The 24,796-nt window shown below is 34.7% G+C and overlaps 1 protein-coding gene across 3 annotated transcripts; it reads left to right on the top strand.

The window, feature by feature from the left end:
- Positions 1 to 1,918: 1,918 nt before the first annotated feature.
- Positions 1,919 to 24,796, top strand: LOC145609583 (ABC transporter D family member 1-like). Of its 3 annotated transcripts, none has more exons than XM_081665037.1 (28): positions 1,919 to 2,274; positions 2,632 to 2,772; positions 3,376 to 3,491; positions 4,557 to 4,836; positions 5,962 to 6,186; positions 10,339 to 10,536; positions 10,651 to 11,105; positions 12,140 to 12,275; positions 12,361 to 12,439; positions 13,426 to 13,664; positions 13,827 to 14,131; positions 14,240 to 14,351; positions 14,445 to 14,603; positions 15,900 to 15,999; positions 16,083 to 16,191; positions 17,271 to 17,361; positions 17,504 to 17,628; positions 17,744 to 17,893; positions 18,659 to 18,731; positions 19,771 to 19,951; positions 20,194 to 20,352; positions 21,086 to 21,244; positions 21,317 to 21,550; positions 23,091 to 23,251; positions 23,389 to 23,441; positions 23,583 to 23,661; positions 24,331 to 24,442; positions 24,518 to 24,796. In XM_081665037.1, exons 3-27 carry the CDS (start codon positions 3,430 to 3,432, stop codon positions 24,415 to 24,417), a joined length of 4,011 nt encoding a protein of 1,336 aa, XP_081521163.1. In that variant the 5' UTR covers positions 1,919 to 2,274; positions 2,632 to 2,772; positions 3,376 to 3,429; the 3' UTR covers positions 24,418 to 24,442; positions 24,518 to 24,796. The 3 variants fall into 3 exon arrangements, with proteins under 3 accessions (XP_081521163.1, XP_081521162.1, XP_081521161.1); XM_081665036.1 differs by having other exon boundaries at positions 1,920 to 2,274; positions 24,511 to 24,796; XM_081665035.1 differs by having other exon boundaries at positions 1,920 to 2,274; positions 24,331 to 24,796.

Raw genomic sequence — 24,796 nt, 5'->3', positions numbered from 1 at the left:
AAAAAAAAAAAAACAAAACAAACTACAAATCAAAAAATTATTATTAAAAAAAAATAAAAAAAAAATTTTAAAAAAAAAACCAATGGAATTCTTTTTATATTGCTTTTTATATAGACATCCACATCGATATTTTTTTGAAAATGTTATGAAGTTGGACAATTCAACCTTATTATAGTTTGTAGTATTATTAATAAGTTTTAGTATTTAGTCATCATTGTTACTACTAAAATTTCTTACACATCTAAAACTATAAATTTTACTCCCTTTATCCCTTATTTATAGTCCCTTATGAGTAATTATTACTGGAATTAATAAACATGAATAAGAATGTTCTGTTCACCTTATTTTCACTTATTTCAGAAAAAATAAGTTCAAATAAGGGTTAATAAGTTCAGATAAGATAAGTTCAGGAAAAATGAGTTCAGATAAGTTGTGATAAGGGTTCATAAGGGCTACCCAAGTTTAATTTATAACTAAAATAAGTTCTAATAAGGGCATCAGATAAGTTCAGATTAGATCAGATAATTTCAGATAAGTAAAAATCAGGTGAATAGAATGCACCCGAAGTAGTAAAGATACATTGGAAAGATAAATTTACATTGGCTATGCAAAAAAGTAGAAAAAGAAAGTAATAAGAGTACATGAAAAAAGCAAAATTTACATGGAAAAGTTAAATTTGCACAAATATTGTTGCAAATTGAAGGAAATTTTGGTAAAAAATTAATATCAATGGTTGTTGGAAAAAGCAAATGTGGTGAACACTTTAGGACTAAATTTTAGCCAAAAGGGACTAAAAATTATAGTATCCTAGACATTTCTTGCAACGTATATAACTTTATTTATATATGCATAAAAATTATAAAAACTTGATAATACTCCCCCCGTTTTTAAAAATTTGTTCTACTTTCCATTTTCGATCTGCTTTTGCTTTTTACAATTTTTTTATTCTTCTACTAACCCCGCTACATCCATATTTTATTCCTTTTTTTTTTTAATTTTTTCTTAAACTCCGCGTCTAGAAAAATAAAGCAAGTATTTAAAAACGGAGAGAGTAGTAAAATTTAGAATGAGATGAATCAAATAAAATCTTACATGACTATATTATCTTTTATTGATTAGTGAGAATTTATAATCAAGTTTTTGAAGTTTTACCCAATTATATGTAACGGGGCAATAAAAATAGGGACAAAGGGAATACTCTGTTATTAGCAGCTATTCGCTGCCCTAATTCTAAAAGTTATCGCACTACCCACAATTGTTAAGTTTTGCATAATATGGCCTAAATATAGAAGATAGCGTTATGAGTAAATTCATTTACAGGGAATATCATTCTCCCTAATATCAATCAACAATGTTTGACCTTATCAATCAACAGTGTTTGACCTTATCAAATATCAACGGTATAATCTTGTCACTCTGTCACTATATAATCCATTAAGAATGTGTTTGCATATATATATGTTACCCAATACACAATTCTACTTTTAATTTACCCAAAAAAAACAAAAATCTACTCTTAACTTCTAACCAACATTATATATTCATATTTCCCTCAAAAAAAAAAAAAAAAAAATTATATATTCATAATATTTCTATTAAAAAATATATATATATTCATAATATTTATAATTATATAATTTGCTCCTTAAATACATCTAACAACCAATGATAGTTGAGATTAGACGCAAAATTTCCTTGCAATTACCATGACAATTGCAATCACGTAACCATAACTTCAGATTTGGCCCCACAAAAACCTTCACGCAATCTTCTCCACGTCAATTCTTTCTCTATTTTTTAATTTTTTTTCCCAATTTTATTTAATTTTTAATCATTAATTTTTCCTTCATATTTTTAAATTATTGACTTTCACAATAAAATTCCATTTTTCGGTCTCTAAATCAGTTCAATTTTGTTTTTATTATTATTATTTTTGTCTCTAAATTATTGTTATAATAGTTTTCATTAAAAAACAGAAGAAATTATTGTTATAATATTATATATATATAAGCCCTCTTCTGATTCTACTTCCCTTTCACTTGAAATTACTGTACAATTTTCCTGTTTTATTTATTGATTTTATAATTCGGTGTTTGTTAGTTTATTTTGTTTTTATTCCCAAAAATTTGGGATTTTTTTTCTAGGGTTTATCTTTGTCTCTTGGTTTTTGGGAATTCAATCGATTGATTTCTTGCGGAATTGAGCTGTTTTACAAGTGAATTCAAGACGGAGAATCGAAGGGCGGTATATTACCGTGTTTAAGCTGCAGATTTGGTGTGTATAATCATTTGATTTTGATTGTTTATGATTATTATGTCATTTGTAATTGAATTTAATTTAAATTGTTGTTTTTTGTTGGATTTGAGCTATAATATTGTTGTGTTTTGATTTTTAGCTTATGATTAAGTGATGATTTGCCTTGTCACAGTTAATATGTGTGTTTTGGGATTGAATTAATTTTATGTATAATTGAGATTGTTTGTTATGTTATGTTCAATTTCATAGCGAATTACGATGTTGGATTGATTTGCTTAAGCCATTGCCTGATTTACGTTTTCGACTGCGGTACAAAATCTTTCTTTTTAGCTTGGATTCTAAATTTAGTTAGTGATGTTGTGAGAACCATTTCAGGTAAGGAGTATCCATTTTATTGTGAAGAAATTTGTGTCACTTTTGGCATGACACCACCTACATTGTGAAAGAGCGATTTGTGCTACGATGATCGTGCTCTTTTGTTATTTATTGCGGCATTGTCAACGACATTAGCCTTTGGTGAGTAGCAATGTTTTGCAGGGTCTTTTTTTAGTCGATTCTTGCTTATTAATTAAAATGTATTTTTGAAGTTGGTCTGCTATTGCGTGCATTGTCGCCCCTGCGTGCGATGAAAGGCTAGTGTTGTAGTAAGCAATGGAAATAAAATCCTTAAGATTTTCCTTTGTGCTTTTCTTGATCTAAGCTGTGACGAAGTGGTTAGGTGGGAAATGTCTTATGAAATGCCGTATGTTTTTTGTTACATCAACTTCCAGCATTGAAACTGAGTTGGAATTGTATGGTTTCCTGTTGTAATGGCAGAGCGAGAGAAGAGGGTTTAAGAAACAAACAACTGCTCTGTGTAGAATAATTATATGTAGCATGCACGAAAAGATCTCAGAGTAGTTTATATAGATGCCTAAAAAATACAGCTGAACATCTGACCATCTGCTAGCAAGAGAGCTTTTTTTTTTTCTTAAATTTATTTTTTAAAATTTTTATTATTTATTAGTATTTAATAAAAAAAGTTTATCTTTTTTTTCCCTGAAAGTTTAATATATTTTTCCATTTTCTTCCTTCCCTTGGAATTATTATCTGACATATCTATCTCTCCCACCTTTTAAGGAACAAACAAAGCTGCAGCAATTACTGTTGATAGAGAAGTTATCTTTATCAAACATGCCTTCCCTCCAACTTTTGCGACTAACAGAGCATGGCAGAGGCTTTCTTGCTTCAAGAAGGTACTGGGATCATCTTTTTCTCTTCCAATATGAAATAAAAAGAAGAAACTATCGATCATTTTTTCTCTGTGTGTGGTACTACTAGTCTGCTGCTGCAGCTTAATCCAAGTGGGTACTTTGGGCTGTTATTTTGCTCATAATCTCATATGAGTAGTTTGGCTGTAACCTGTAACAGAACATTTTTCTTAGCTTTTAGGGATTAATTTTGCATGATCTTTGGATGTGCATTGGAGTTGTTTATTGCTTTGCAATTATATTGACTTATATTGTTGCCCTATGCAATTTGCCAATTTACAACTTTGACCTGTAAATAACTTTATACTTCCTTTGTTCCAATGTCATTGCAACAAGGATGAAATTACGCATTCCAAAGCACATTTTATATGTTAAATATTTGTACTTGTACAAGAGTAAAAATTATAAAAAATATTTTATGAGACGAATCTAACAAGAGCCTGCATAAATATATTTTGCTTAATTTATAAATCATACTACCTCCGTTTCTTTTTAGTTGACACGTATTCCTTTTTAGGAAGTTTCTTTTTAGTTGACACGTTCCTTTTGGGGTAAATTTTTTACCTTGCATTTACAAGCTACCCCACTTGCTTTTTCATTCTCTCTCACTCTCTCTCCTCTCCTTAATATATGTGCCTAAATCAAACGCGTCAACTAAATAGAAACGGAGGAAGTATTATATGGTCAAACAAGAGTGATAAATTGTGCAAAAGTCCCATTGTTGCAATATTATTGGAACAGAGGAAGTATATCCATAGGTACATACTATAGAAAGTTGGTATTATGAAAAAACATATTGAGATGAATTCTACAAAAACCCACATGACTATGTTTTCCTTGTGTATAAATAACCAAAGATGGTCAAACCGGAGACGGGGAATATTGCAAAATGTCTATATGATACAACTAACAAAAGGGAGGGAGTACTATGCATCTGAGATTTGAGAAAAGCCTTTCTAATCTTATTGCCTCGGTCTTCTCTTTTCTGCTATTAATTGTCGTACATGTTCAAATCTGCTCCGACATATTTGAATTGTAATTCTCTTGCAGGAAGTCTTTATTGCTGGCTACTGGTATCTTAGTAGCAGGTGGAACAGCTGCATATATGCAATCAAGATCAAGCCGTAAGCGATCTGATTCTTCCGGTCATTGTAATGGGCCTGGTAGTTTGACGGAGGTTTCTGAAAATGACATTTCAAACCCAATTGCATATAAGGGAAAAACACAAAAGAAGAATGCATTGAGATCTCTTCAGATCTTAGCAGCGATCCTTCTGTCACATATGGGAAGAAAGGGTGCACGCGACCTTCTAGCATTGTTGTCTGTAGTGGTAAGCTTCTTCATCAATTGCTCAGGCTGTTTATAAATCAGGGAAAAGGGTAGCAATTACTTGAATTGATTAGTTTTAGGGTAGTAATTAATTTTTTTTTTTTTTAGGGGTAGTAATTTACAAAGTCTTTGTTTTTGAGGTAGTAATTAACAAAATTTCCAATTTTAAATGACCAAAAGTTATCAAATGAGTAGAAAAATACCCTTGAGCGTAATTCTAGGTGTACACAGGTGCGTATAAGAATTTCATAAAAATGAGAATTATTTGAAGAATCTCCCAAAGATTTTGTTGTAGACATATTGTGTAGGATGTGTTAACGTCAAGTTTGGATGATATTATTTTCATCTCTAACGGAAGATGAGACGCGTTCATCATTTTGTTTTGTCGTTTTGGAAATGCATTTTCTCATCTAATTAAGATGAGATGTGTTTCTAGAAGCAGACAAGTAAATGAATACACTCCCTCGGAAGTGTAGAGAATCATTGTTATCAGTGGAATTATTTAATCCCATAGAGGACTAGAGAATAGACTTGGGAGAATTGTTATTATTTAAGAAAATGGTAGTAGAGGAAACACTTTCATTATACCATTATCTGACTTCTGTGCCAATATATTTTCTTTTACGAGTATTATCCTTAGCATCTTCAACTTTATTGCTGATCCATTGGACCATTGTATTTTTAAGAAAATGGAAGTAGAGGCAACATTTTCATTGACAGCTATCTCAATGACTCATTTCTCTGCCAATATATTCTCTTTTACCCCTATCATCTTGAACTATTACAGATCCATTGGACCTTCACCATGTGCAAATATTGTGTGAAGGTATTAATTAGGAACTGGTTGACAATTGAAAGATTATTGGAGTTTGGATCATTAACATGATCCTTAACCAGGATTCAGTACTCAGTTGCTGACTTCTTGTTTAATTGCAAAAGACAACTTTATGATGCAATTACAGAGTTTACTCTCAGAAAATCCATATTAGGTTACTGTAATTTTGGGATTCCTTTGCTTTCTATAGTTTCTAAATACTTCTGTCTGTTGTTGGTTCATCATTTGCAAATAGGTCTTTTTAATACTGATAAACATTACATAATTTGTCAACTTTAATTTCTTTTGCAGGTGTTGCGGACTGCTGTAAGCAATAGACTGGCCAAAGTGCAAGGCTTTTTGTTTAGAGCAGCTTTTCTAAGCCGTGTACCTTCCTTTTTGAGATTAATAATTGAAAATGTTCTTTTGTGCTTTCTTCTATCAACCGTACATTCTACATCAAAGTACATAACAGGGACCTTAAGCTTACGGTTTAGAAAAATACTGACGAAGCTTATCCATACACATTATTTTGAGGTATGTTGTGTGTACAATGCACTTGCTATTTTCTACTTTTATGTTATTTTTCTTTTTGTTACTATCTACACTTTGTGTACTCCCTACATTCTTCTATGTTAGTCCCATTTGGAATATTCTATTTGAATAGAGATAAACTTTGACCATGACTATTCATTGATATTTATAAGAAAAAACATACTCATGGAGGATCTTGTTGGAAACTTAGATTTCTATCTATGTGTAGCTTGAAAATAACATTTCTCATAATTTATACATACATAGTTGAAGATATTATTCTCAAGATATGCCTAGAAAACTGTGAAAATGTCAAATGGGACAAACATTATGGAACGGAGGGAATAATAGGTAAATATTTGATTTTAGTTATTACATTAAATCTCTATCTATACTTACATATTATGGACAAATGGGAGAAAATTTTAGGCTTTTGTATACTACATCCGTTTCGTTTCGTATTATTTGCAACATTTTCCAAAAATGGATGGTACACATTATCTGCAACATATAAAAAGTTTCCTCTTTTAGTAATTTTTTTGTAAAATTACCACCATACCCTACTTAATTGTACTTAAATTCAATAAACCACATATTAACTTATTAACCTAAATTAATTTATCCTTAATTAAAACACCAACCCACATTCTCTCTCCTCCCTCATAACCACATCCACCACCAACATCACTAACTTTTCTCTCTCCGCCCTTTCAACCACCACCAGCAGCAGCAACTCTCTTCTCCCTCTTCTCTCACCACCACCACCACTCGATCGATTCGCCGCCCATTCTCATCATAGTCTTCGCCACTTCCACCTTATCAGTTAGTCGCCGTCTCCTTTTCCCTTTTCAAAGTCGTTGGTGAGTTGGGTTTTGGTTAGTTGGTGGTGGCTAGTGACGGGTGATGTGGGTCCGGTTCGTTGGTGGTGGCCGGTGACATGTGGTTCCGGTTCGTGGGTGGTGGTTGGTGACGTGGGGTTTCGGTTAGTGGTGATGAAGTGGGGTTTCGATTTTAGGGGTATTGATTTGGGTTTCATGGTGGTGGAGACCGTGAAAGGGTGGTTACGGGGTGGAGTGTTGCTGTTGTGATTTGGTTGGGTGGGTTTTGGGTGGTTGTGGTGGGTTTCAGATCTAAGTGGTGGTGAGAGGGTGGTTACAAGGTGGGTGTTGGTGGCGTTTAGTTTCCCTCTTGTCTAATAAATCAAATGCCCCTCATTTTACTAATCTTTGCTTAAGAAATTTTGTCTTGGGGATTGTGTAACCAAATTTGTTGCAGATAATATGAAACAGTGGTAGTAATGACTCATAAGAGTGGCTACAGTGAAAGTTTTTTTGGTAGTAGTTACAGCAACGACAATGACAATAATGAGTTATTGACAATATTAGCGATGGTGAGATGGTGGTTACAAGGTGGGTGCCGGTGGTGTTTAGTTTCCCTCTCGTCCAATAAATTAAATGCCCCTCATTTTACTAATCATTGCTTAAGAAATTTTTGTCTTGGGGATTGTGCAACATAAGTTGTTGCAGATAATATGAAACGGAGGTAGTATATATTTACACATTTGATTTTACATTTTAAACTATTAACCTATATTTAACAAAGGAAACCGCCGATGAATGTGATTGAAGGAGAGAAAACAATCAGTTACAATACTCATCAATTTCATGTCCTCTGTTATTTCATCAACAATTAATTTTTCATCAAACCCCATAATCATGTGTAATATGCTAAAACTCTTAAAAGTTCTCATAGTGATTATATATTGAGTGTTAATTTTGAATTAGAAAATAGATTGATTTGTAGTATTTCTGTTTGACTCATTTGAAGCACCATCGTATATTGCTGGCACTTTTTGCCCGAACTATTATTACACTCCTTCAACACTACAAGGCCAAATTCTTTGTATACAAGTATAATACACTCCTCCATCCCACAAAGCCTTTCCCATTTTTTGTGGGCACATAAAGTTAGGAGAGATGTGTATTTATGACCATTAATGAATGTGTGGGGTAACGAAAAACAAATTATAATTGGTGGACCAAATCTGTACAAGGAAATGGGAAAGTTTATTGGGACTAACTTAAATGTATTAAAAAACAAAAGGGAATGGCTTTGTAGGACTTGGAGAGTGTATATATAAATAATTGGAAAATTTGCAAGAAAGGTTCTTTAAAGTGGTCGACTTTGTGGTAAAGGTCCTTATATAAAAAAAAGTGGCAAAAAAGGTCCTTACATCCCAGGTAGGTTTTAAAGAGAGACCTTTCACCTAGCGATTGACTTTATTTTCCGGTCATTTAAAGTCACGTGTTGCCCGTTTTTTCCCTCCTTTTCCCTCCAATTCCAACTCACCTTAAATGCTTTCCCCCTTATTTTTCCTTCTCTTCTCTAATGCGTGAACCCTAATTCTTAAGGAAAAAGAGGGGGGGGGGGGGAAAGCATTAGGGTGAGTTGGAATTGGAGGGAAAAGGATCTGCTAGACACGTGACTTTTATGGCTGGGAATTAAAGTTAATCGTCGGAATGTGGTCAAAGGTCCTCTTTACAAACCAATTGGGATATAAGGACCTTTTTTGCCACTTTTTTTTGTATATACAAACCTTTACCACAAAGTTTACCATTTAAAAGGACCTTTTGGACAAATTTTCTTAAATATAATGATGAACTTAATATTTGAAAAACTAGTGCACTCAGGCCCGACTTTGGGCGGTCCATTCGAATTGATAGAAGAGGACCCCTTAATTTTGGGGCCTTTTTTTTTTTTTTTTTTTTTTTCTTCACTTTTTATGCTAAAACACAAGTAATAAGGAAAGTCTTCTTCCTTACATTCCCTGCACTTTCCATGAGAAATTTAACAATTTATTAATTTCTTTTTTCTCTTTGACTTATCACTCTAATTTTCCATGTTCTGATTTACAAGTAAATACACCGCTGTTAATACTCTCACATTTATTTCGTCATTCAAACCTTTAAAATCTTCTCAAGCAATCCACATAAACTAGAGTTTTTATCGCCCAAATTTTCATTTATTTATATTTGTATCAAGATCTCTAAATTACAATCTTTCATATCCTATAATATTGTTTTAGTTCTTTACAAAAGGGGCGCTCTTGAATTTCTCCGGGACGATTTTTCAATTAAATTTCCATGTTTTTATCTATTTTAATTTTAATATGTTTCAATTATAAATTGCTGCTGTGATTTTTCAAATATTTGTGTGAGTTTATCAGTTATGCCTTTTAAAATCAAGAAATATGATTTTGGTTGTGAAAACAAAAATTGAATAAAAATGAAAGCTCTTTATAATTTCATTAAAGTAAACACAAGTTTCTATTGAAAATAACGATGGTGACATGGAGGATGTTGTAATTTCGATCAAAGTATTCCTATGATGTCATGATTTCACATTGGATAGTTGTCCACTTGTCCTTCAAAAAAAATTATAGGGGCCTCATTATAGTACTTGGCGCAAGGCCTCTAAATTCCCGGAGACTGCCCTGAGTGCACTGCACAGGCCACAGGACTATAATTATTCATGTAGAAAGTTTTTCGCGGCTCGGTTGTTTTACTGAATGAGCTCCTTTACCATAACATAATCTGATGGGTAGAGTTGTAAACCCAAGGCTCTGAATATTTTTGGAGTGTTTGCTTGGCAATGCGTAGCAGGTTCAAGTTCTAGCTAGAATAGGAAATACTACATTGCTAAAATCTGTTATTGTTTCCTCTGTCTCTTCCTCTCTCTTCTCTTCTATTTTGTGCAAAGTCATATTTTCTCTCTGTCTCTCTCTCTCTCTTTTTTTTTTTTTTTCTTTTTCTTTTGTTGGTGTATTGATTCTTCTTCTATCATTCAGAGCCTTTGTGCTGTTTTGGAACTGTCTTCTTGTGCATCTGAGAAGAATTGGGTTTTTGGATCGTATCTACATGCTTGGGCTAGACTTGCTTGTACTTTTTGTTGTGCTCTGTTCGGGCTTCATTGCTTGCTATGCTATTTGTGTCAAAGCTGGACTTTATACTACTGTTGAGGATTCTTTCCATGCTCAATTATTGATCCTTGTTTTTCTTGAAGCAAGAAAGTGACACTGCTTGAACATTTTGTTCTTTATAGTTTATACATGAGAATAATGTGGATATTATACTGACAGACATCTCTCCTTTTCAGAATATGGCATACTACAAAATATCCCATGTTGATGGCCGGGTAACTAATCCAGAACAAAGGATTGCTAGCGATGTTCCAAAGTTCTGCTCCGAATTAAGTGACCTTGTACAGGAGGATCTTATTGCAGTTACAGATGGGCTACTGTATACATGGCGCCTCTGTTCTTATGCCAGTCCAAAATATATCTTCTGGATCTTGGTATATCTACTCTGGTCATAGTTACATATTTAAATTGAGTTTTCTGGAGTTTTTAACTAAACTCTGCAGTCTCAAAATACTCATTTCTGATTTGGTCCCTTTTATGTGTTTCAGGCATATGTACTGGGAGCAGGGACCATGATTAGAAACTTTTCTCCTTCATTTGGTAAGCTAATGTCTAAAGAACAACAACTGGAGGGGGAATATAGGCAGCTCCATTCTCGATTGAGAACCCACTCAGAAAGTATAGCATTCTATGGGGGAGAAGCTAGAGAGGAATTTCATATTCAGCAAAAGTTTAGGACACTAGTAAAGCATATGGGTGTTGTTCTTCATGATCATTGGTGGTTTGGTATGATCCAGGATTTCTTGCTGAAGTATCTTGGTGCCACTGTAGCTGTTGTTTTAATAATTGAACCCTTTTTTTCTGGCAATTTGAGGCCTGATTCTTCCACATTAGGACGAGCTGAAATGCTAAGCAATCTTAGATACCATACTAGTGTTATCATTTCACTTTTTCAGGCGTTGGGTACTCTGTCTATGAGCTCAAGGCGACTCAATCGTCTCAGGTACTTTTGGACTTGGTATATATTGAAAATTTGCAACTTTGTGTCATACTTATTGGCAGTGGATTGTCTTGTGGTCTTTTCGCTTGTGTCTTACTGTCTTCTGTTCTCTTTTACTGTGCTCTTATTTATAATATGTTATTACGTGTCCCCCTAGATTTTATGTTCTTTTGTTTGTAATAGTCATTCCGTTGGGAGTCCTCTATTCAATATTGGATGTAGCTTTCTCAGTCATTTACTTGTCCAGTTACCTATAGTTCTATATTTCTACCATGCTGAAGTATCTACCTTAAATTTTGAATGTGCTGAAGAACCCCTCATTTAAGGATCCAAGTAAGAAAAGAAAAGAAATAAAGAAGAATGTATGGATACCTATGTTCATTCATCTTCCATCCGTTGGTTGTGCAAGGGATCTCTGGCTTGCATGGGAATTGCTTATTTTTTTTGTTGTTTTGAGATATATCTTTATCTATAATACACGCTATTCAAAAAGTGATCGCATTGTTAGAGAACAAATCTTTTAAGGATTTTAGGAAAAGGTTGAGTTCCAATAAAAAAACATTACATCATTGAATACCCTGTGGTAACCCTTAGAGTAGCAAGCTCACAGTTAGTACCAAAGGTAATCACTGAATGATTTACCCAAACTTCTTGCAGCAGCTGCAAGAAGTTAAGGTAGGTAAAAGTGTAAAACAACAACTTGCATGTTTTCCATGAGCAATATAACCTCTTAACACATGCACAATTTTAAACCATCTAATGCATGACACATTGGCCATTACGTATCAATTTCTCAGCTTACCGAGCCAATGTATGCTTCCACAATGCAAGTCCATGCTCCTGCAAAGCTTATGCGTAGACTTAGAATGGCTTGTTGAGAACAGCTTTTCAGCTGTAAGCTTCCTCTGTCATGTTGCTGGATTAATTGCATGCTCTTGATTGTGATCCAAGACGTGGATTATTCCTTGCTGATTTTAAAGGAAGATAATATATCTGCATTTTATTTTTCGTTCATACATTTATTGGCTAAAATGCAGTGGTTATGCGGACCGAATTCATGAGTTAATTGCTGTATCTCGAGAGCTTGGTCTTCATGATAGCTCCTCTTCACAGAGAAATGGAAGTAGAAATTGTTTTAGTGAAGCGAAGTACATCGAATTTTCTGATGTGGAGGTGCTTGCTTTCTTGCTATTAGTTCCAATACAAATTTACTTGTGTTTAAATTTTTGGCTGTTTCATAACTCTGTGTTGACTACAGGTTGTTACCCCATCTAACAATAAGTTGGTGGAAAACTTGACGCTAAAAGTTGAACCAGGATCTAACCTTTTGATTACAGGTATGGTAGGAACTTGGATGCTTGAAAGTTTTCGTTGGTTTCTTTTTATTTGGGGCTGAGTTTCCATTTCAGAAGTGATTGTATTTGCATGTTACTCTAGTTTGTTTCTCATGTTTATGTATTGTGAAACTGATTGAACTCTGGTGAAGCAGTGAGTCAATCAATGCTTCGCTTGGCTCTCCATAGGGTGTAGTGTAACTTTGAAGAACCTTATGCTGTTCCCAATTTGTGCTGTGGATTGCTGCACTTCTATGACTTATGGCATTTATGAGCTTGTCTTTGAACTGACACCCATCTATTTGAATTTTTCGTAGTTAATGGTTAGCTTGAAATCATAGACAACCCCTTTTACTCTTACCTGGAATGTTTGCTACCACACCCATGTCGACATGATATGGATATGGGTATGTAAGCATATTTCACAGCCAACTACCTTTGGAAACACATGTAAAGATAGGACAGGGCTAAATTAAAAATAAAGAGGCTTAGGAGAGAAATCTGCCTACATGTAGCTGATCTACTAAATGTCATGGGCTGATGTGGTATGAATATGCAAGAATGTAAATTGAGATCTCCCCAAGACCTTTAGTAGAGTAATCCGCTTACATGTATGCAGATTACTCTCCTAAGCCAATAATTATATGTAAAGTTAGAAGAAGTGTGAAAGTGACTATAAAAAAAATATTAGTTGTGAGAGTAAAAATGGCGGGTCTTATTTCTAAAAGTAGTAAGTTGTGACTTTTGAGTAAATAAAAAAAATCCAAAAAAAGAGATTAAATAAAAAGATCACGGAGGGAGTATTGAATTGTTTTTACCAGGAAAAGGGAAGGTTGTCAAGTAAAATCCGTGTAGCCGTTCCATGATTTTTGCAATACATACGTAGGTGTGGATTTACATTCTTTTAAGGGTAGTGGAGATCTATGTTGTCCTAATATTTGGTACTTCTGTATGTGATTTGAGGTTTTGCCTTTTGATTTTCTTTGAAGGCCCAAATGGCAGCGGCAAAAGCTCACTTTTCCGAGTTCTAGGAGGACTCTGGCCTCTAGTGTCCGGACATATTGCGAAGCCTGGAGTTGGATCTGACCTTAATAAAGAGATATTCTACGTGCCACAGCGACCATATACAGCTGTTGGCACTCTTCGGGATCAGTTGATTTATCCTCTTACTGCTGATCAAGAGGTTGAGCCGCTGACACGTAGTGGAATGGTTGATCTGTTGAAAAATGTAGGTTACTTTTATATATGCATCATAGTTTATATTTTTTATTTGCATCATCGTATATATCTGGAAGCTGTGTAGAGCAGCTGCTATCTCTCTATAAATTCACTGACATGTTTGACCACACAACTCTATTTTTTGTGGATTTTTCTTTGTTCCTATTTCTAGGTTGACCTTGAATACCTCCTTGATCGCTATCCTCTGGACACAGAGGTCAATTGGGGTGAGGAGCTTTCTTTGGGAGAGCAACAGCGACTAGGAATGGCAAGATTGTTCTATCATAAGCCCAAGTTTGCAATTCTTGATGAGTGCACCAGTGCTGTGACAATTGATATGGAAGAGCGTTTTTGTGCCAAGGTCCGGGCTATGGGAACTTCATGCATCACAATATCCCATCGCCCTGCATTAGTTGCGTTTCATGATGTAGTGCTGTCCTTGGATGGTGAAGGGGGATGGAGCGTTCACTACAAAAGGTAACAATATGACTTGGCAATCTGAAATTGTTAAGCATTTGTATATTATCGATATGAGCTAATGAACCCGAAATTTGCTTTACTAAAAGGTTATTTTTTAATTTACAGGGATGAAAATTTGGCAGATGATGAGAATGGTATGGATACTAGTAATCCTTTAGAGTCTAACCGCCAAAATGATGCAATGGCTGTGCAACGAGCTTTTGCGACTAATAAGAAGGTTAATTTATAAATCCACTCTTCCTGTTTAATTTATCCATGTATATGTACAAATTCTGAAAATCTTGGCACTGAAAGTTTCATGTCCTTCCAGAGAGCATCAATTGCTAGATCAAACTCTGAATCATACATCTCAGAGGTATTGAGATCATCACGTACTTTGGATCGAGCTCCAACTTTGCCCCATGTACCACAACTCCAAATATCTCCAAAAATGTTGCCATTGAGAATTGCAAACATGTTTAAAATATTGGTAAGTTATAGCTAAAGAATCCTTTCATACAATGACTTTGGTTGCTGCATTTGTGCCATACTGCCATAATTTACCAGCTTGAACTTTTCTGGTTGGCATCAAATATGATTGATAATGTTGATTTGAATTGATTTCTTTTTCTTTACGAGTGAAGATAGTTACCTTGGTGAGTGAACTTGCACTCAGTGTGTGGGGGCTTTGGGGAGGAAAGCCTTACACATAATGCCTGTTTAATATTGCTGTTAATATCACGAGGGTGCTATAATTGTGTCTGAACATAATAAATTGTCATATGGTAAAATGTAAACCCTGAACATTAGTAAGCCTAATATAGAAGAAGGCAAAGCTTTGAACATTGATAAGCTTGACCAAATTTTGGAAATGGAGGGAATTACATCTAAGCTTTGTTCTCTTCACCTTAATTTTGAAATTACCTTTACTGAAATTTAATTAATTTTGCTGATCTGAAATTAGTTTCACTAAACTGAAATTATTTTTATGGAGTTAAACTTTTTTTTTTTATTTTTATATTTGCTCTTTAGAGTTACTGATTTTTACTAATTCAAAATTATTTTTACTAAATTGAGCTTAATTTTATTGAAGTGAACTTATTTTTATTGTGCTGAAATTATTTATAAAAAACTTAAATTATTTTTACTGATTATTAGTTGAAAAAGGTGAAGAGAACAGGACCTTAAGTGTTTTATGAGCAATGGTTGTGTACTTGTGTTCATTACTTGGCCACTTACGTCATTTATTTGATTGAAAGCATCAACAAGAATTTAGAATGTAATGGTGTACTTTCTTCGTGTTGTGCTTATAAGGAAGCTTGTAAAAACTGTTGTGACCATGTTGGTCTATTGCTTGTGCTGTTTGTCCTTTGACCATTCTTTGTTATATTGTCTTCTCTGCTATTTTTCTTTGTCATTTTGTGTGCTGTAGTTGTTTAAGGGTAAACAATGTTCTTGAAAACAATTTTTTTTCAGATATCAGGTGCTTGTAAGTATGCTATAGTTGATCTAAGATTATGGCATAAAACACTAATGTTTAGTTTATACAGCAAAATGTACGTATCATACCATAGGAGTTTCAGTTTTCCACGCTCCTTGTTAACTCGTTATGCCTTTCCTGCAGAAATAGATTCATGCTAGTCTCTTTTAGTTGTTGCTTGATTTCAAGGACAAAGTCTTGTGATAGCATTCTTCTAGATTATATGTGTAATATAGCAAATTGGACACTTAGTCACTGTGTAGAAGGTGCTGAGTTTAATATTTGTCAATGCCTTTTCTTTTCCAGGTACCTACTGTTCTTGATAAGCAGGGAGCACAGCTACTTGCGGTTGCATTCTTGGTTGTCTCAAGAACATGGGTCTCTGATCGTATTGCCTCTTTGAATGGTAATTGGCTTGAATAATTTTTTTTTATTTATTCTTTAATTATTTTTAGCCAAAATTGTTACTAAATTGCATATTTTCCGCAGGGACAACTGTAAAATTTGTTTTGGAGCAGGACAAGGCAGCCTTTGTCCGTTTGATTGGGGTCAGCGTGCTACAAAGTGGTGCTTCTTCTTTCATTGCTCCATCTATAAGGTGATATTTCCTGGTATCACAAACACTGGTACCACTTTAGCACAATTCAGGTTTCAAATTCCCTGCTTATTTTAGGTTGGATTATTAGCATTCTTGGATTAAGTAAATTTCATGGCAAGTATCTGTAAAGTTGCTTGAGGATTTTATGTTGTCACAAATTGAATCAGATCTAACTACCCATATTAAATCAAGCAATTGATATAGTTTCTTACAAGGGTGCCCCTATTACTATTTAATTTCATTGATGATTCATATGTTACTAATGAATGAAGTAGATTTGTAAAAAACTCAATCGGGGAGTCTTACCTAGAAATTTCCATGATTCTATCACATAAGTGCATAATTCTAGGAAGTTTACCAAACACACCCTTACGGCATGCTTGGATTGGGGATAGTAAATTAAGGGGGTAATGAAAGTCAAAGTAGAAAAAACAAAAGTGATTAAGGTATTGAAGGTGCTTACAAATGGAATAAGGTAGTCGTGACATGAGAAAATGAAAGAGATGGATGAATCATTACCCTCATAACGAGGGTAATCGTTATCCATCCTCCCCCTAGTGTAAATATTACCCCAAAAATGAGGGTAATAGTTCCCTGTCCTTTACCTCTCACCACACCACCACTACATAATTTCCTTATAAGCACAGCATCACTCTCATTTTTCCTATTATACACATTTATTATCTTAAGTTTGACTTTTATTACCCTAGTAATACATAACCCTCAATCCAAGCATGCCCTAGTGAAAGAAAAGTACATGATAAAAAGCAGATTTTTTGTGAGATGCTCTGCATTTGTACAACAACAACAAAGCCTTTCTCCCAAAATGATTTGGGGTTGGCTAAGCCAGAGAATTAATTCATGACAGTGATACCCATTGAATTTGTGCTCATAAACCGAAGAAGTGTTAAATTTCTTTTAGCTGCTGATGGCTGTATAAATTGGCAATTATTGCTCATTTTCTGAACATCAAGATGAAAGTCAGTCACTGATGATGTTGTGTTATTTGATATTATTAAAGCATGAAGATTCTAGCATAAGAGACTTGTTTCTGATCCGGACATTTTGTCATAATTTAGGCACTTGACAGCTAGGTTGGCCCTTGGATGGAGGATTCGTTTGACTCAACATTTACTCAAGAATTACTTAAGGAAAAATGCTTTCTATAAGGTACGAGTTAGACCAACAATTTTCTGTGACAGATTAGACTATTACCAACTTGTTAGCTGCTTTGTCTGTGTTCTGAGCATTTTTTTTTCCCAAAAACACTTGTTACGTTACGTTGTAGTTATTAAAAACTCTAATTTTTCAGGTTTTCAACATGTCAAGCAAAAGCATAGATGCTGATCAAAGATTAACTCATGATCTAGAAAAGTTAACCTCAGATTTATCAGGGCTTGTCACTGGAATGGTGAAGCCCACTGTGGACATACTGTGGTAAGCACTGATATCAACTGGCAAGAGATGCAACTGCAGCTTATGATTTAATTTCTAGATGCTATATGTTCTCTTTCTATGTACGATCCTTACTCGATTTCATTATTTATGTAAGGTTCACTTGGAGAATGAAGCTGTTAACTGGACGTAGAGGTGTTGCTTTCTTATATGCATATATGTTGCTTGGACTTGGATTTCTGAGGAGTGTTACTCCGGATTTTGGTGACCTTGCAAGTCAAGAGCAACAACTTGAAGGAACTTTCAGGTTACATTTATTAAACTATATATTTATATATTGAAGTTCCTGTGAGAAATTGAGAATCATCATAATATGAGGATTACTCTTACGGTGAGAACCACTTAAGGTTAATGGTACTTAGCTATGAGGTACATGATAAAAAATGAACAAAATAATTCAAAATAATTTTTTTGAAATATTTTTTTTAAAAATAAATGAAATATTAAGGTGCACGTCATAATATACATAAGGTACATGTCCTAAAAGTATAAGGTGCATTCCCGGAAGGTATATGTACATACACTATGATAAAAGGTACATGTTATAAAGGTCATCACTTTAAAAAAAAAAATTTAAATAAATTTTGTTTTCGTAAACATTAAAGTATTTGTCATAAATCTATAAGGTACATGCCAGAAAGATAAAAGGTACATGTTATGAAGTTATAAGGCACATCACTTAAAAAAAAAAATGAATTTTTCTTTTGGAATAAATTTTGTTACATGTCATGTATCTATAAGGTACATGGCCAAAAGATAAAAGGTACATTCTATGAAGTTATAAGGTACATCACTTTTTATATAAAAAAAGAGCCGTTGAAATAAAAGAATTAAAAACAGAATGTTTCAAAAAAAAAAAAAAAAAATGATGTACTTTTAGTTTTATTGCATGTACCTTATGTGGTTCTCATCGTAAGAGTGGTTCTCACCATAAGCATGGTACATATATATTTGTCTGTCATCTGGCATTATGTTGTAAACTTTGTTGTTTATTACTTTTCTATCTGATTAGGTTTATGCATGAGAGGTTGCGCACACATGCAGAATCTGTTGCTTTTTTTGGAGGGGGTGCTCGAGAAAAGACGGTGAGTAACTTCAATATTTAGATTTCTCTTGCTCATCCCAAAGATAAAGGTCGAGGCTCCGCTCTATTGGTTGGGTACTTAAAAGGGTAGAACTATATCTTTTAATCTGACTTCAGAAATGATAATTAGCCAAACAATTATGGTAAAATAATTGGCTATTAGTTTTTCTATTAGTATCAAGCCCTGATTTCACCTTTTCCTTACATTTTTATAGTTTACAGGTTAGTGAACTTTTCCTTTTGTTGGTTGTAGGAAAGTGGCACTACATGGTCATTATCTGTCTCTTGAACAGTATTTTGATCTATTTCTTATCTTTTAACTTATTGGTTTTGCTAAGTGACCTTTCCAAAAGGAATTTAATTACGTATCTATATGCACATGTGTTGTGCATACATCTAACCTCTTTTGTGCAAGAGTAGGGAATAGAGAAGTGACGCAAAGAGAGAAATAAAATTAAGCCATTATGTTGTTCGAAGTCCTAGTGTAAGTCACTTTTGAGTAGTATATGAATTCTGGCACACCATCTTTTAGTCATTGACTCATTGCTTTTGACGAGTGTAGACACTGGAAACTAACTTGTCTAGTTTTAAATTCTCAATTTACCCAAACCAAAATTCGATTTGTACCCAAAACAAGATGTTCAATTCTGACCTGAACTGAATTTGTAGTCCAATTCAAATCAACCCAATAAGTGGTGTGACTAGCATTACTTGAAATTGTCATAATTGGAATTAGATCTTTTTTTGATCTGTGACATGAACATGGCCTGATTGAATCAAGGTAAACTGAACCCAAACTGGACAAAAGATTTTCCAGGTTTACTAGAGAGTGGGCAGTAAGTAAATAGAGTACTTGTTAAGATTCAGTCATGATTTATGTATTAATCTAACTTGTGTGTTGTTTTGTTCACCCTGCAAATTTATCAATTATGATAAGGTTTTGATGAGAGCTGTGTTGTGCATTTGTTTTGTTGATTCTTGTATTGTTAGTAGTTGAGGACTTCTGATACTGATTTTTTAAATCCTGCTTATGTTTGCAGATGGTAGATTCAAAATTTGAAAAACTTCTGAACCACTCGTTAATTTTGATGAAGAAAAGATGGCTATATGGCATACTTGATGATTTTGTCACCAAGCAGCTCCCGCATAATGTCACATGGGGACTGAGCTTGTTATATGCATTGGAACATAAGGGAGACCGATCATTGACTTCCACACAAGGTGAGAACAACAAACAAACACGCACACACGTCGCACGTATGTGCCACTTAGTGTCCTTCAAAATGTGTCTAATTATCTTATTATTGCCAATTTTGCATGATTAACAATCATTTAAATAAATTAACCTAATGCACTACCAGTAGTGATGTTAAAAATTTTCTCTTTATAATTGTCAGAGTTTGACAAGCTGTAAGTAACTTGGATTATCTTCCACCCTGACTTCATGATAATTTTTCCTTCAGGTGATCTTGCACATGCTTTACGGTTCTTGGCATCTGTTGTCTCTCAAAGCTTTTTAGCTTTTGGTGACATACTTGAACTGCATAAGAAATTCGTTGAGCTTTCTGGTGGTATCAATCGAATCATTGAGCTGGACGAGTTCTTAGCTGCTGCTCAATCCGGTAAATATAAGACACAGTTTTGTTTTTTTTCTCTCCCCAACTATATATCATAGAGCATCGAAAATTCTATACATTTTTTTTTGAAACAGAAAATCTATACAGTTTGAATTTGTGAAAATGACATCATTTATATATAATTATCCTGTGCAGCTATTCAGTTCTTATAACGTACATGAAACATGCCTGTATTGTTGAACTTTTCTCATTTAGAAGCTCTGTAGCAATTAGGATAAATTTAAGTACAGTCCTCAGAAATGTCAGAAATGAGATTCCAATTTCTCATCTCTCTAAGAGGCACTAAAGCAATATAGCTTAATTGCCGGAATACACTTTTATGTCTTGTATGCTGTAAAATTATGTGAATTGTCATAATCTAGGTGGTCAAAAGAAAAGAGTGTAGTAGCAGAAGAGAGTGTGTTTTGACATAATTGCTTAGAATTTTAGGACGCTCTGACATGTTTGTTGTCAAGGTATCCCATTAAGTCCCTTGAGGTTTGGTTTATTTTGAATGCATTCAAGAGTTGAATTAAATAAACAAAAAATTTGCATTAAAAAACTACATTTCTTTTCTTCCGCTCTCTTTGTTCAGTGACTCAAAAACAGATTAATTATTTTGCCCTGAATATATAGTTGCTCTGTTGTCAATTATGATTTCCCCGGAAAGAAGAAAATGCCTCCTTATGGAATTGTTTTGTTGAGGAAGATTATCTGAGCTAATTATATGCCCATGCAGAATACTTGGCTCAAACTTCATTGGCATCTGAGGGAAATTTTGCTCTCTCTGAAGAAACCATTTCATTTACTGATGTTGACATAATCACACCGTCCCAGAAACTATTGACGAGGCGGTTGACATGTGACATTGTACCTGGAAAAAGTCTTCTTGTTACTGGTTAGTTGATCAACCTATGTTCTTTCATTTTGATGCTCACTTGTTGATGTCTGACTATTAGCTGTTTTTTAGGTCCGAATGGGAGTGGCAAAAGTTCAGTGTTTAGAGTCCTTCGTGGTATCTGGCCCATTGTTAGTGGAAGACTAGTAAAACCAAGCCAACTTTATGAAAAGGGAATTGAATCTGATTGTGGTATATTTGTTGTTCCACAACGACCATATACATGCCTAGGAACCCTGAGGGATCAGGTCATATATCCTCTTTCACGCGAGGAAGCAGAGATAAGAGGACTACAGAGGGATGAAGGTAAGCACTTGTTTTACTGCTGTTCAACTCTTCGTTTCAAATCAGCCTTGATACTGGATGTGACTGTTTGTTGATTCTGTATTACTTGTTTGCCTTGGATATCTCGTTCTTCATATTGCATATAATTTTAATCCCTTGATAGGTTCTTCTCCCTTCTGATGTTTTGATGTATAGATTCTAATAGGATCTTATGCTTTGGGTACACATCTACAATTTTAAAGGCCGGTCAAAGTGGGGAACTTAAGAAACGGAGGGATTATTTGGATAATACTGAGATGTGAGATAAGTAAGTTTGATCTAGTGTTAGTCTGGTAGAAAACTTATCATTAAATCAAATGGAAAATATGCTGTTTTGCTTGTTCAGGTTCCATAGAGGTCCCAATTTTAATGATATGCGTGGAAATCTATTGCTCGGAATCAGTGCTGGCTCCCCATTACCATTACTCTAGTTGTGACTTGTGAGGGCACTAGGGCAGTGGCCCTGTGACTGTAGCAAGCTATCCATGTTTTGTTTTGGCTTTTTTTTTTTTTTTTTTTTCCTTCCTGGGGTTTTCTAGCATGTAAGTTAATATGGAGTAAAAGAATCCCTGTGTATCCACTGGCCAGGTTATCAGGCTAGGCTAGTGAATGCTACTATTACTTGTTTCATTTCTCCTGACACGGAGTTTAGAAGGAATAGTAGAGAATATTATTTTATGATGGAAGTGGGGTTGGTTGAAGAATTAAAAAAATCTAAAAAAAAAGGAAAATGAGTATAAGTGGGGAGGAGAGAGTATGAAAAATATTAAAATATGATATGAGGGGATCACTAGTGGGGAGGAAAATATTAAGATGTTACAAGTTTCCAAATTAGGAAAGGCGCAAGTAATAATTTATGGCCGCAAAAGGAAAATGGAGCAAGTAATTAAATACAGAGGGGGTAATTCACATCTAAATGTGGGCCCACCTTTATTTTTGCCAGGGTTGGGGAGCAGTGTTTGATAAGCGCGCTTAGCTCCGTGCATTAGGGGTCTAGGGTTTTTTGTTGTCTAGGCAAAGTGATTTTGATGAGGTGCAGCTGAGGCGTGCCAAGGCGCAGGCGCACCCCCGAGGTGCATCTCAGTTTGTTCACAAGATTTTTTCTATTTTTTTATTTATGTGCCTCACTTTAACAAGGTGCACCAAAGCGCACTGAGGCACACCTTAGGCAGAGGGTATTTCATAACGCCTTGGTGCACCTTGAGCTTGGTGGGGAGTGAGTGGGGTGTGGAGCTGGAAAGCACTCCTCCCCCTCAAGTGATCCCTTGACTTGTCTGTAACTTAGGATCTAGATTGGAAAGTTACGCTGTTAGTCCACTTCAACCTCGAAAATGCTGACTCAATGTATTATTTGTTCATTTATTGTAAACTTGAAAAATAGAAACTGTTTGAAAGCTTGGAATTAGGCACTTGATACAACTTTTAATAAATCAAGTTAGTAGTGTATGATTCTCACATTCGATGATTGACATGCTGCAACATGCTTTGAAAGCTTCACGGAACTTTCCTCTATTGATTTCAGGTCATCACACTTGCACCTCCTCAGATGTATTGGATAAGCAGTTACAAGTCATACTTGAAAATGTTAAGCTGACCTATCTATTGGAAAGGGAAGGCGGTTTGGGTGCCACTCTAAATTGGGAAGATGTTCTCTCTCTTGGAGAGCAGCAGAGGTTAGGGATGGTGAGTTCTTCTTGTACACTGTTCAGAAGTCAGAAAGTCAGAATATTAGTGCTTCAAGTATTTTTCCTCGTGGAAATTGTATTCTACGGGTCTAATCTGTCTTTTTTTTTTTTTTTTTGTCTGGTGAACGGCTGAAGGCTCGCTTATTCTTCCATAAGCCTAAATTTGCTATCCTTGATGAGTGCACCAAGTACGTAATCATGAATTTATTCCTTTTGTTTTCCATAAAATGTTGCCCTATCCCCATCTCTGAACTAGAAAAATTATTTTCAAAACCTCATTGTATATCCATCCACGTTGTTGGTGGGCTAATTCACCTTATGACTGACAGTGCTACTAGCGTTGATGTGGAGGAGCATCTGTATACACTTGCTGCTAATCTAGGCATTACAGTGGTCACTTCGTCACAGGTATATGGTTTTTCTCCCCATACCTTCTTGGTATTAATGTACATCTAAAGTGTTTTTCTACTTAACCTGTATTTATTGTATCGGTACTGTGTTTCCTAGTATTAATGAAACACCGTGCACCAGCTTTTAAGGAGAATTAAATTTTGTCAAATACTTCGTAGTTGCTAGGCCAAGTTTCTGTCCTTTTTAATGGAGTCAATGAGTAACAGATCAGTAAACTGCCTTGAGTTATCTGCTCAAAGGTTGATTACAAATGTCCTCTTTGATTTAGATTAGGAGTGTATTATGTGTTTTTCAATACATTGTTATCTTTTTTTTTTTTTTTTTCTTTTATTTATAAGAGGGTAGCATTTACATCAGTTATATTTGAGAGAAAGACACAAGCCCCTCTTATTACCAAAGGGGGATATGGCCTGATTGATGGGGAAATGAATGAGAGCGCCATGATAACAGGAGAAGTCGCATCAGTTTTATTTAAGAGAGGCGCTAGTCCCTCTTATTACCAATAAGATATGGCATCAGTTTTATGTATCCTCGATTTTGGAAATTCGGAAACAACCAATTTCTAATTTCTAAACTGTGAATTACCTTTGAGCATCCTTTAGTGAATATACAAGTGAGTTGCCAATCATTTAAACTTTGGTACTAATTACCTTTTTCTTCTTTCAGCGCCCTGCTTTAATTCCATTCCATGCATTGGAATTGCGACTGCTTGATGGGGAGGGTAGCTGGGAGCTTCGCAAAATTAAGCAATGACTGCTGTTTTTTGCAAAGATCTCAGGTAGATGATATGCTATGTTTGATGCAGGTAGTTAACTTTATCTAGTGATTTTAATGGCTGTAATTCAGATTTCAGGGTGTAGCAGTGTCCTGAGCATTATTTTGGCCCAAGAAAGAGCAAACCATTCCCTTAAAACATATGGGTAGAAATTGCTCACGGGCAATCAGAATTAATAAGACTGCACATATAGAAATGTAAGTTATATAATACATAGAATTCTTCTGTACAGGCTATCAAGCAATCTAAGTTATGGTATCATTCTTCTTGTATAAGTTTGGTTTCTAAATCAATTTTGTTTCCCGCTCTTAATAATGCAATTAACTAGATACTCGATTACTACTGCTGTTCAGCAAA

The sequence above is a fragment of the Chenopodium album genome, chromosome 23, assembly GCF_948465745.1.
Source record: "Chenopodium album chromosome 23, dcCheAlbu1.1, whole genome shotgun sequence".
NCBI classification, from domain to species: Eukaryota; Viridiplantae; Streptophyta; class Magnoliopsida; order Caryophyllales; family Amaranthaceae; genus Chenopodium; species Chenopodium album.
Note: the sequence above shows the minus strand (reverse complement) of the source record. Positions and strands in the feature narration are given on the sequence as shown.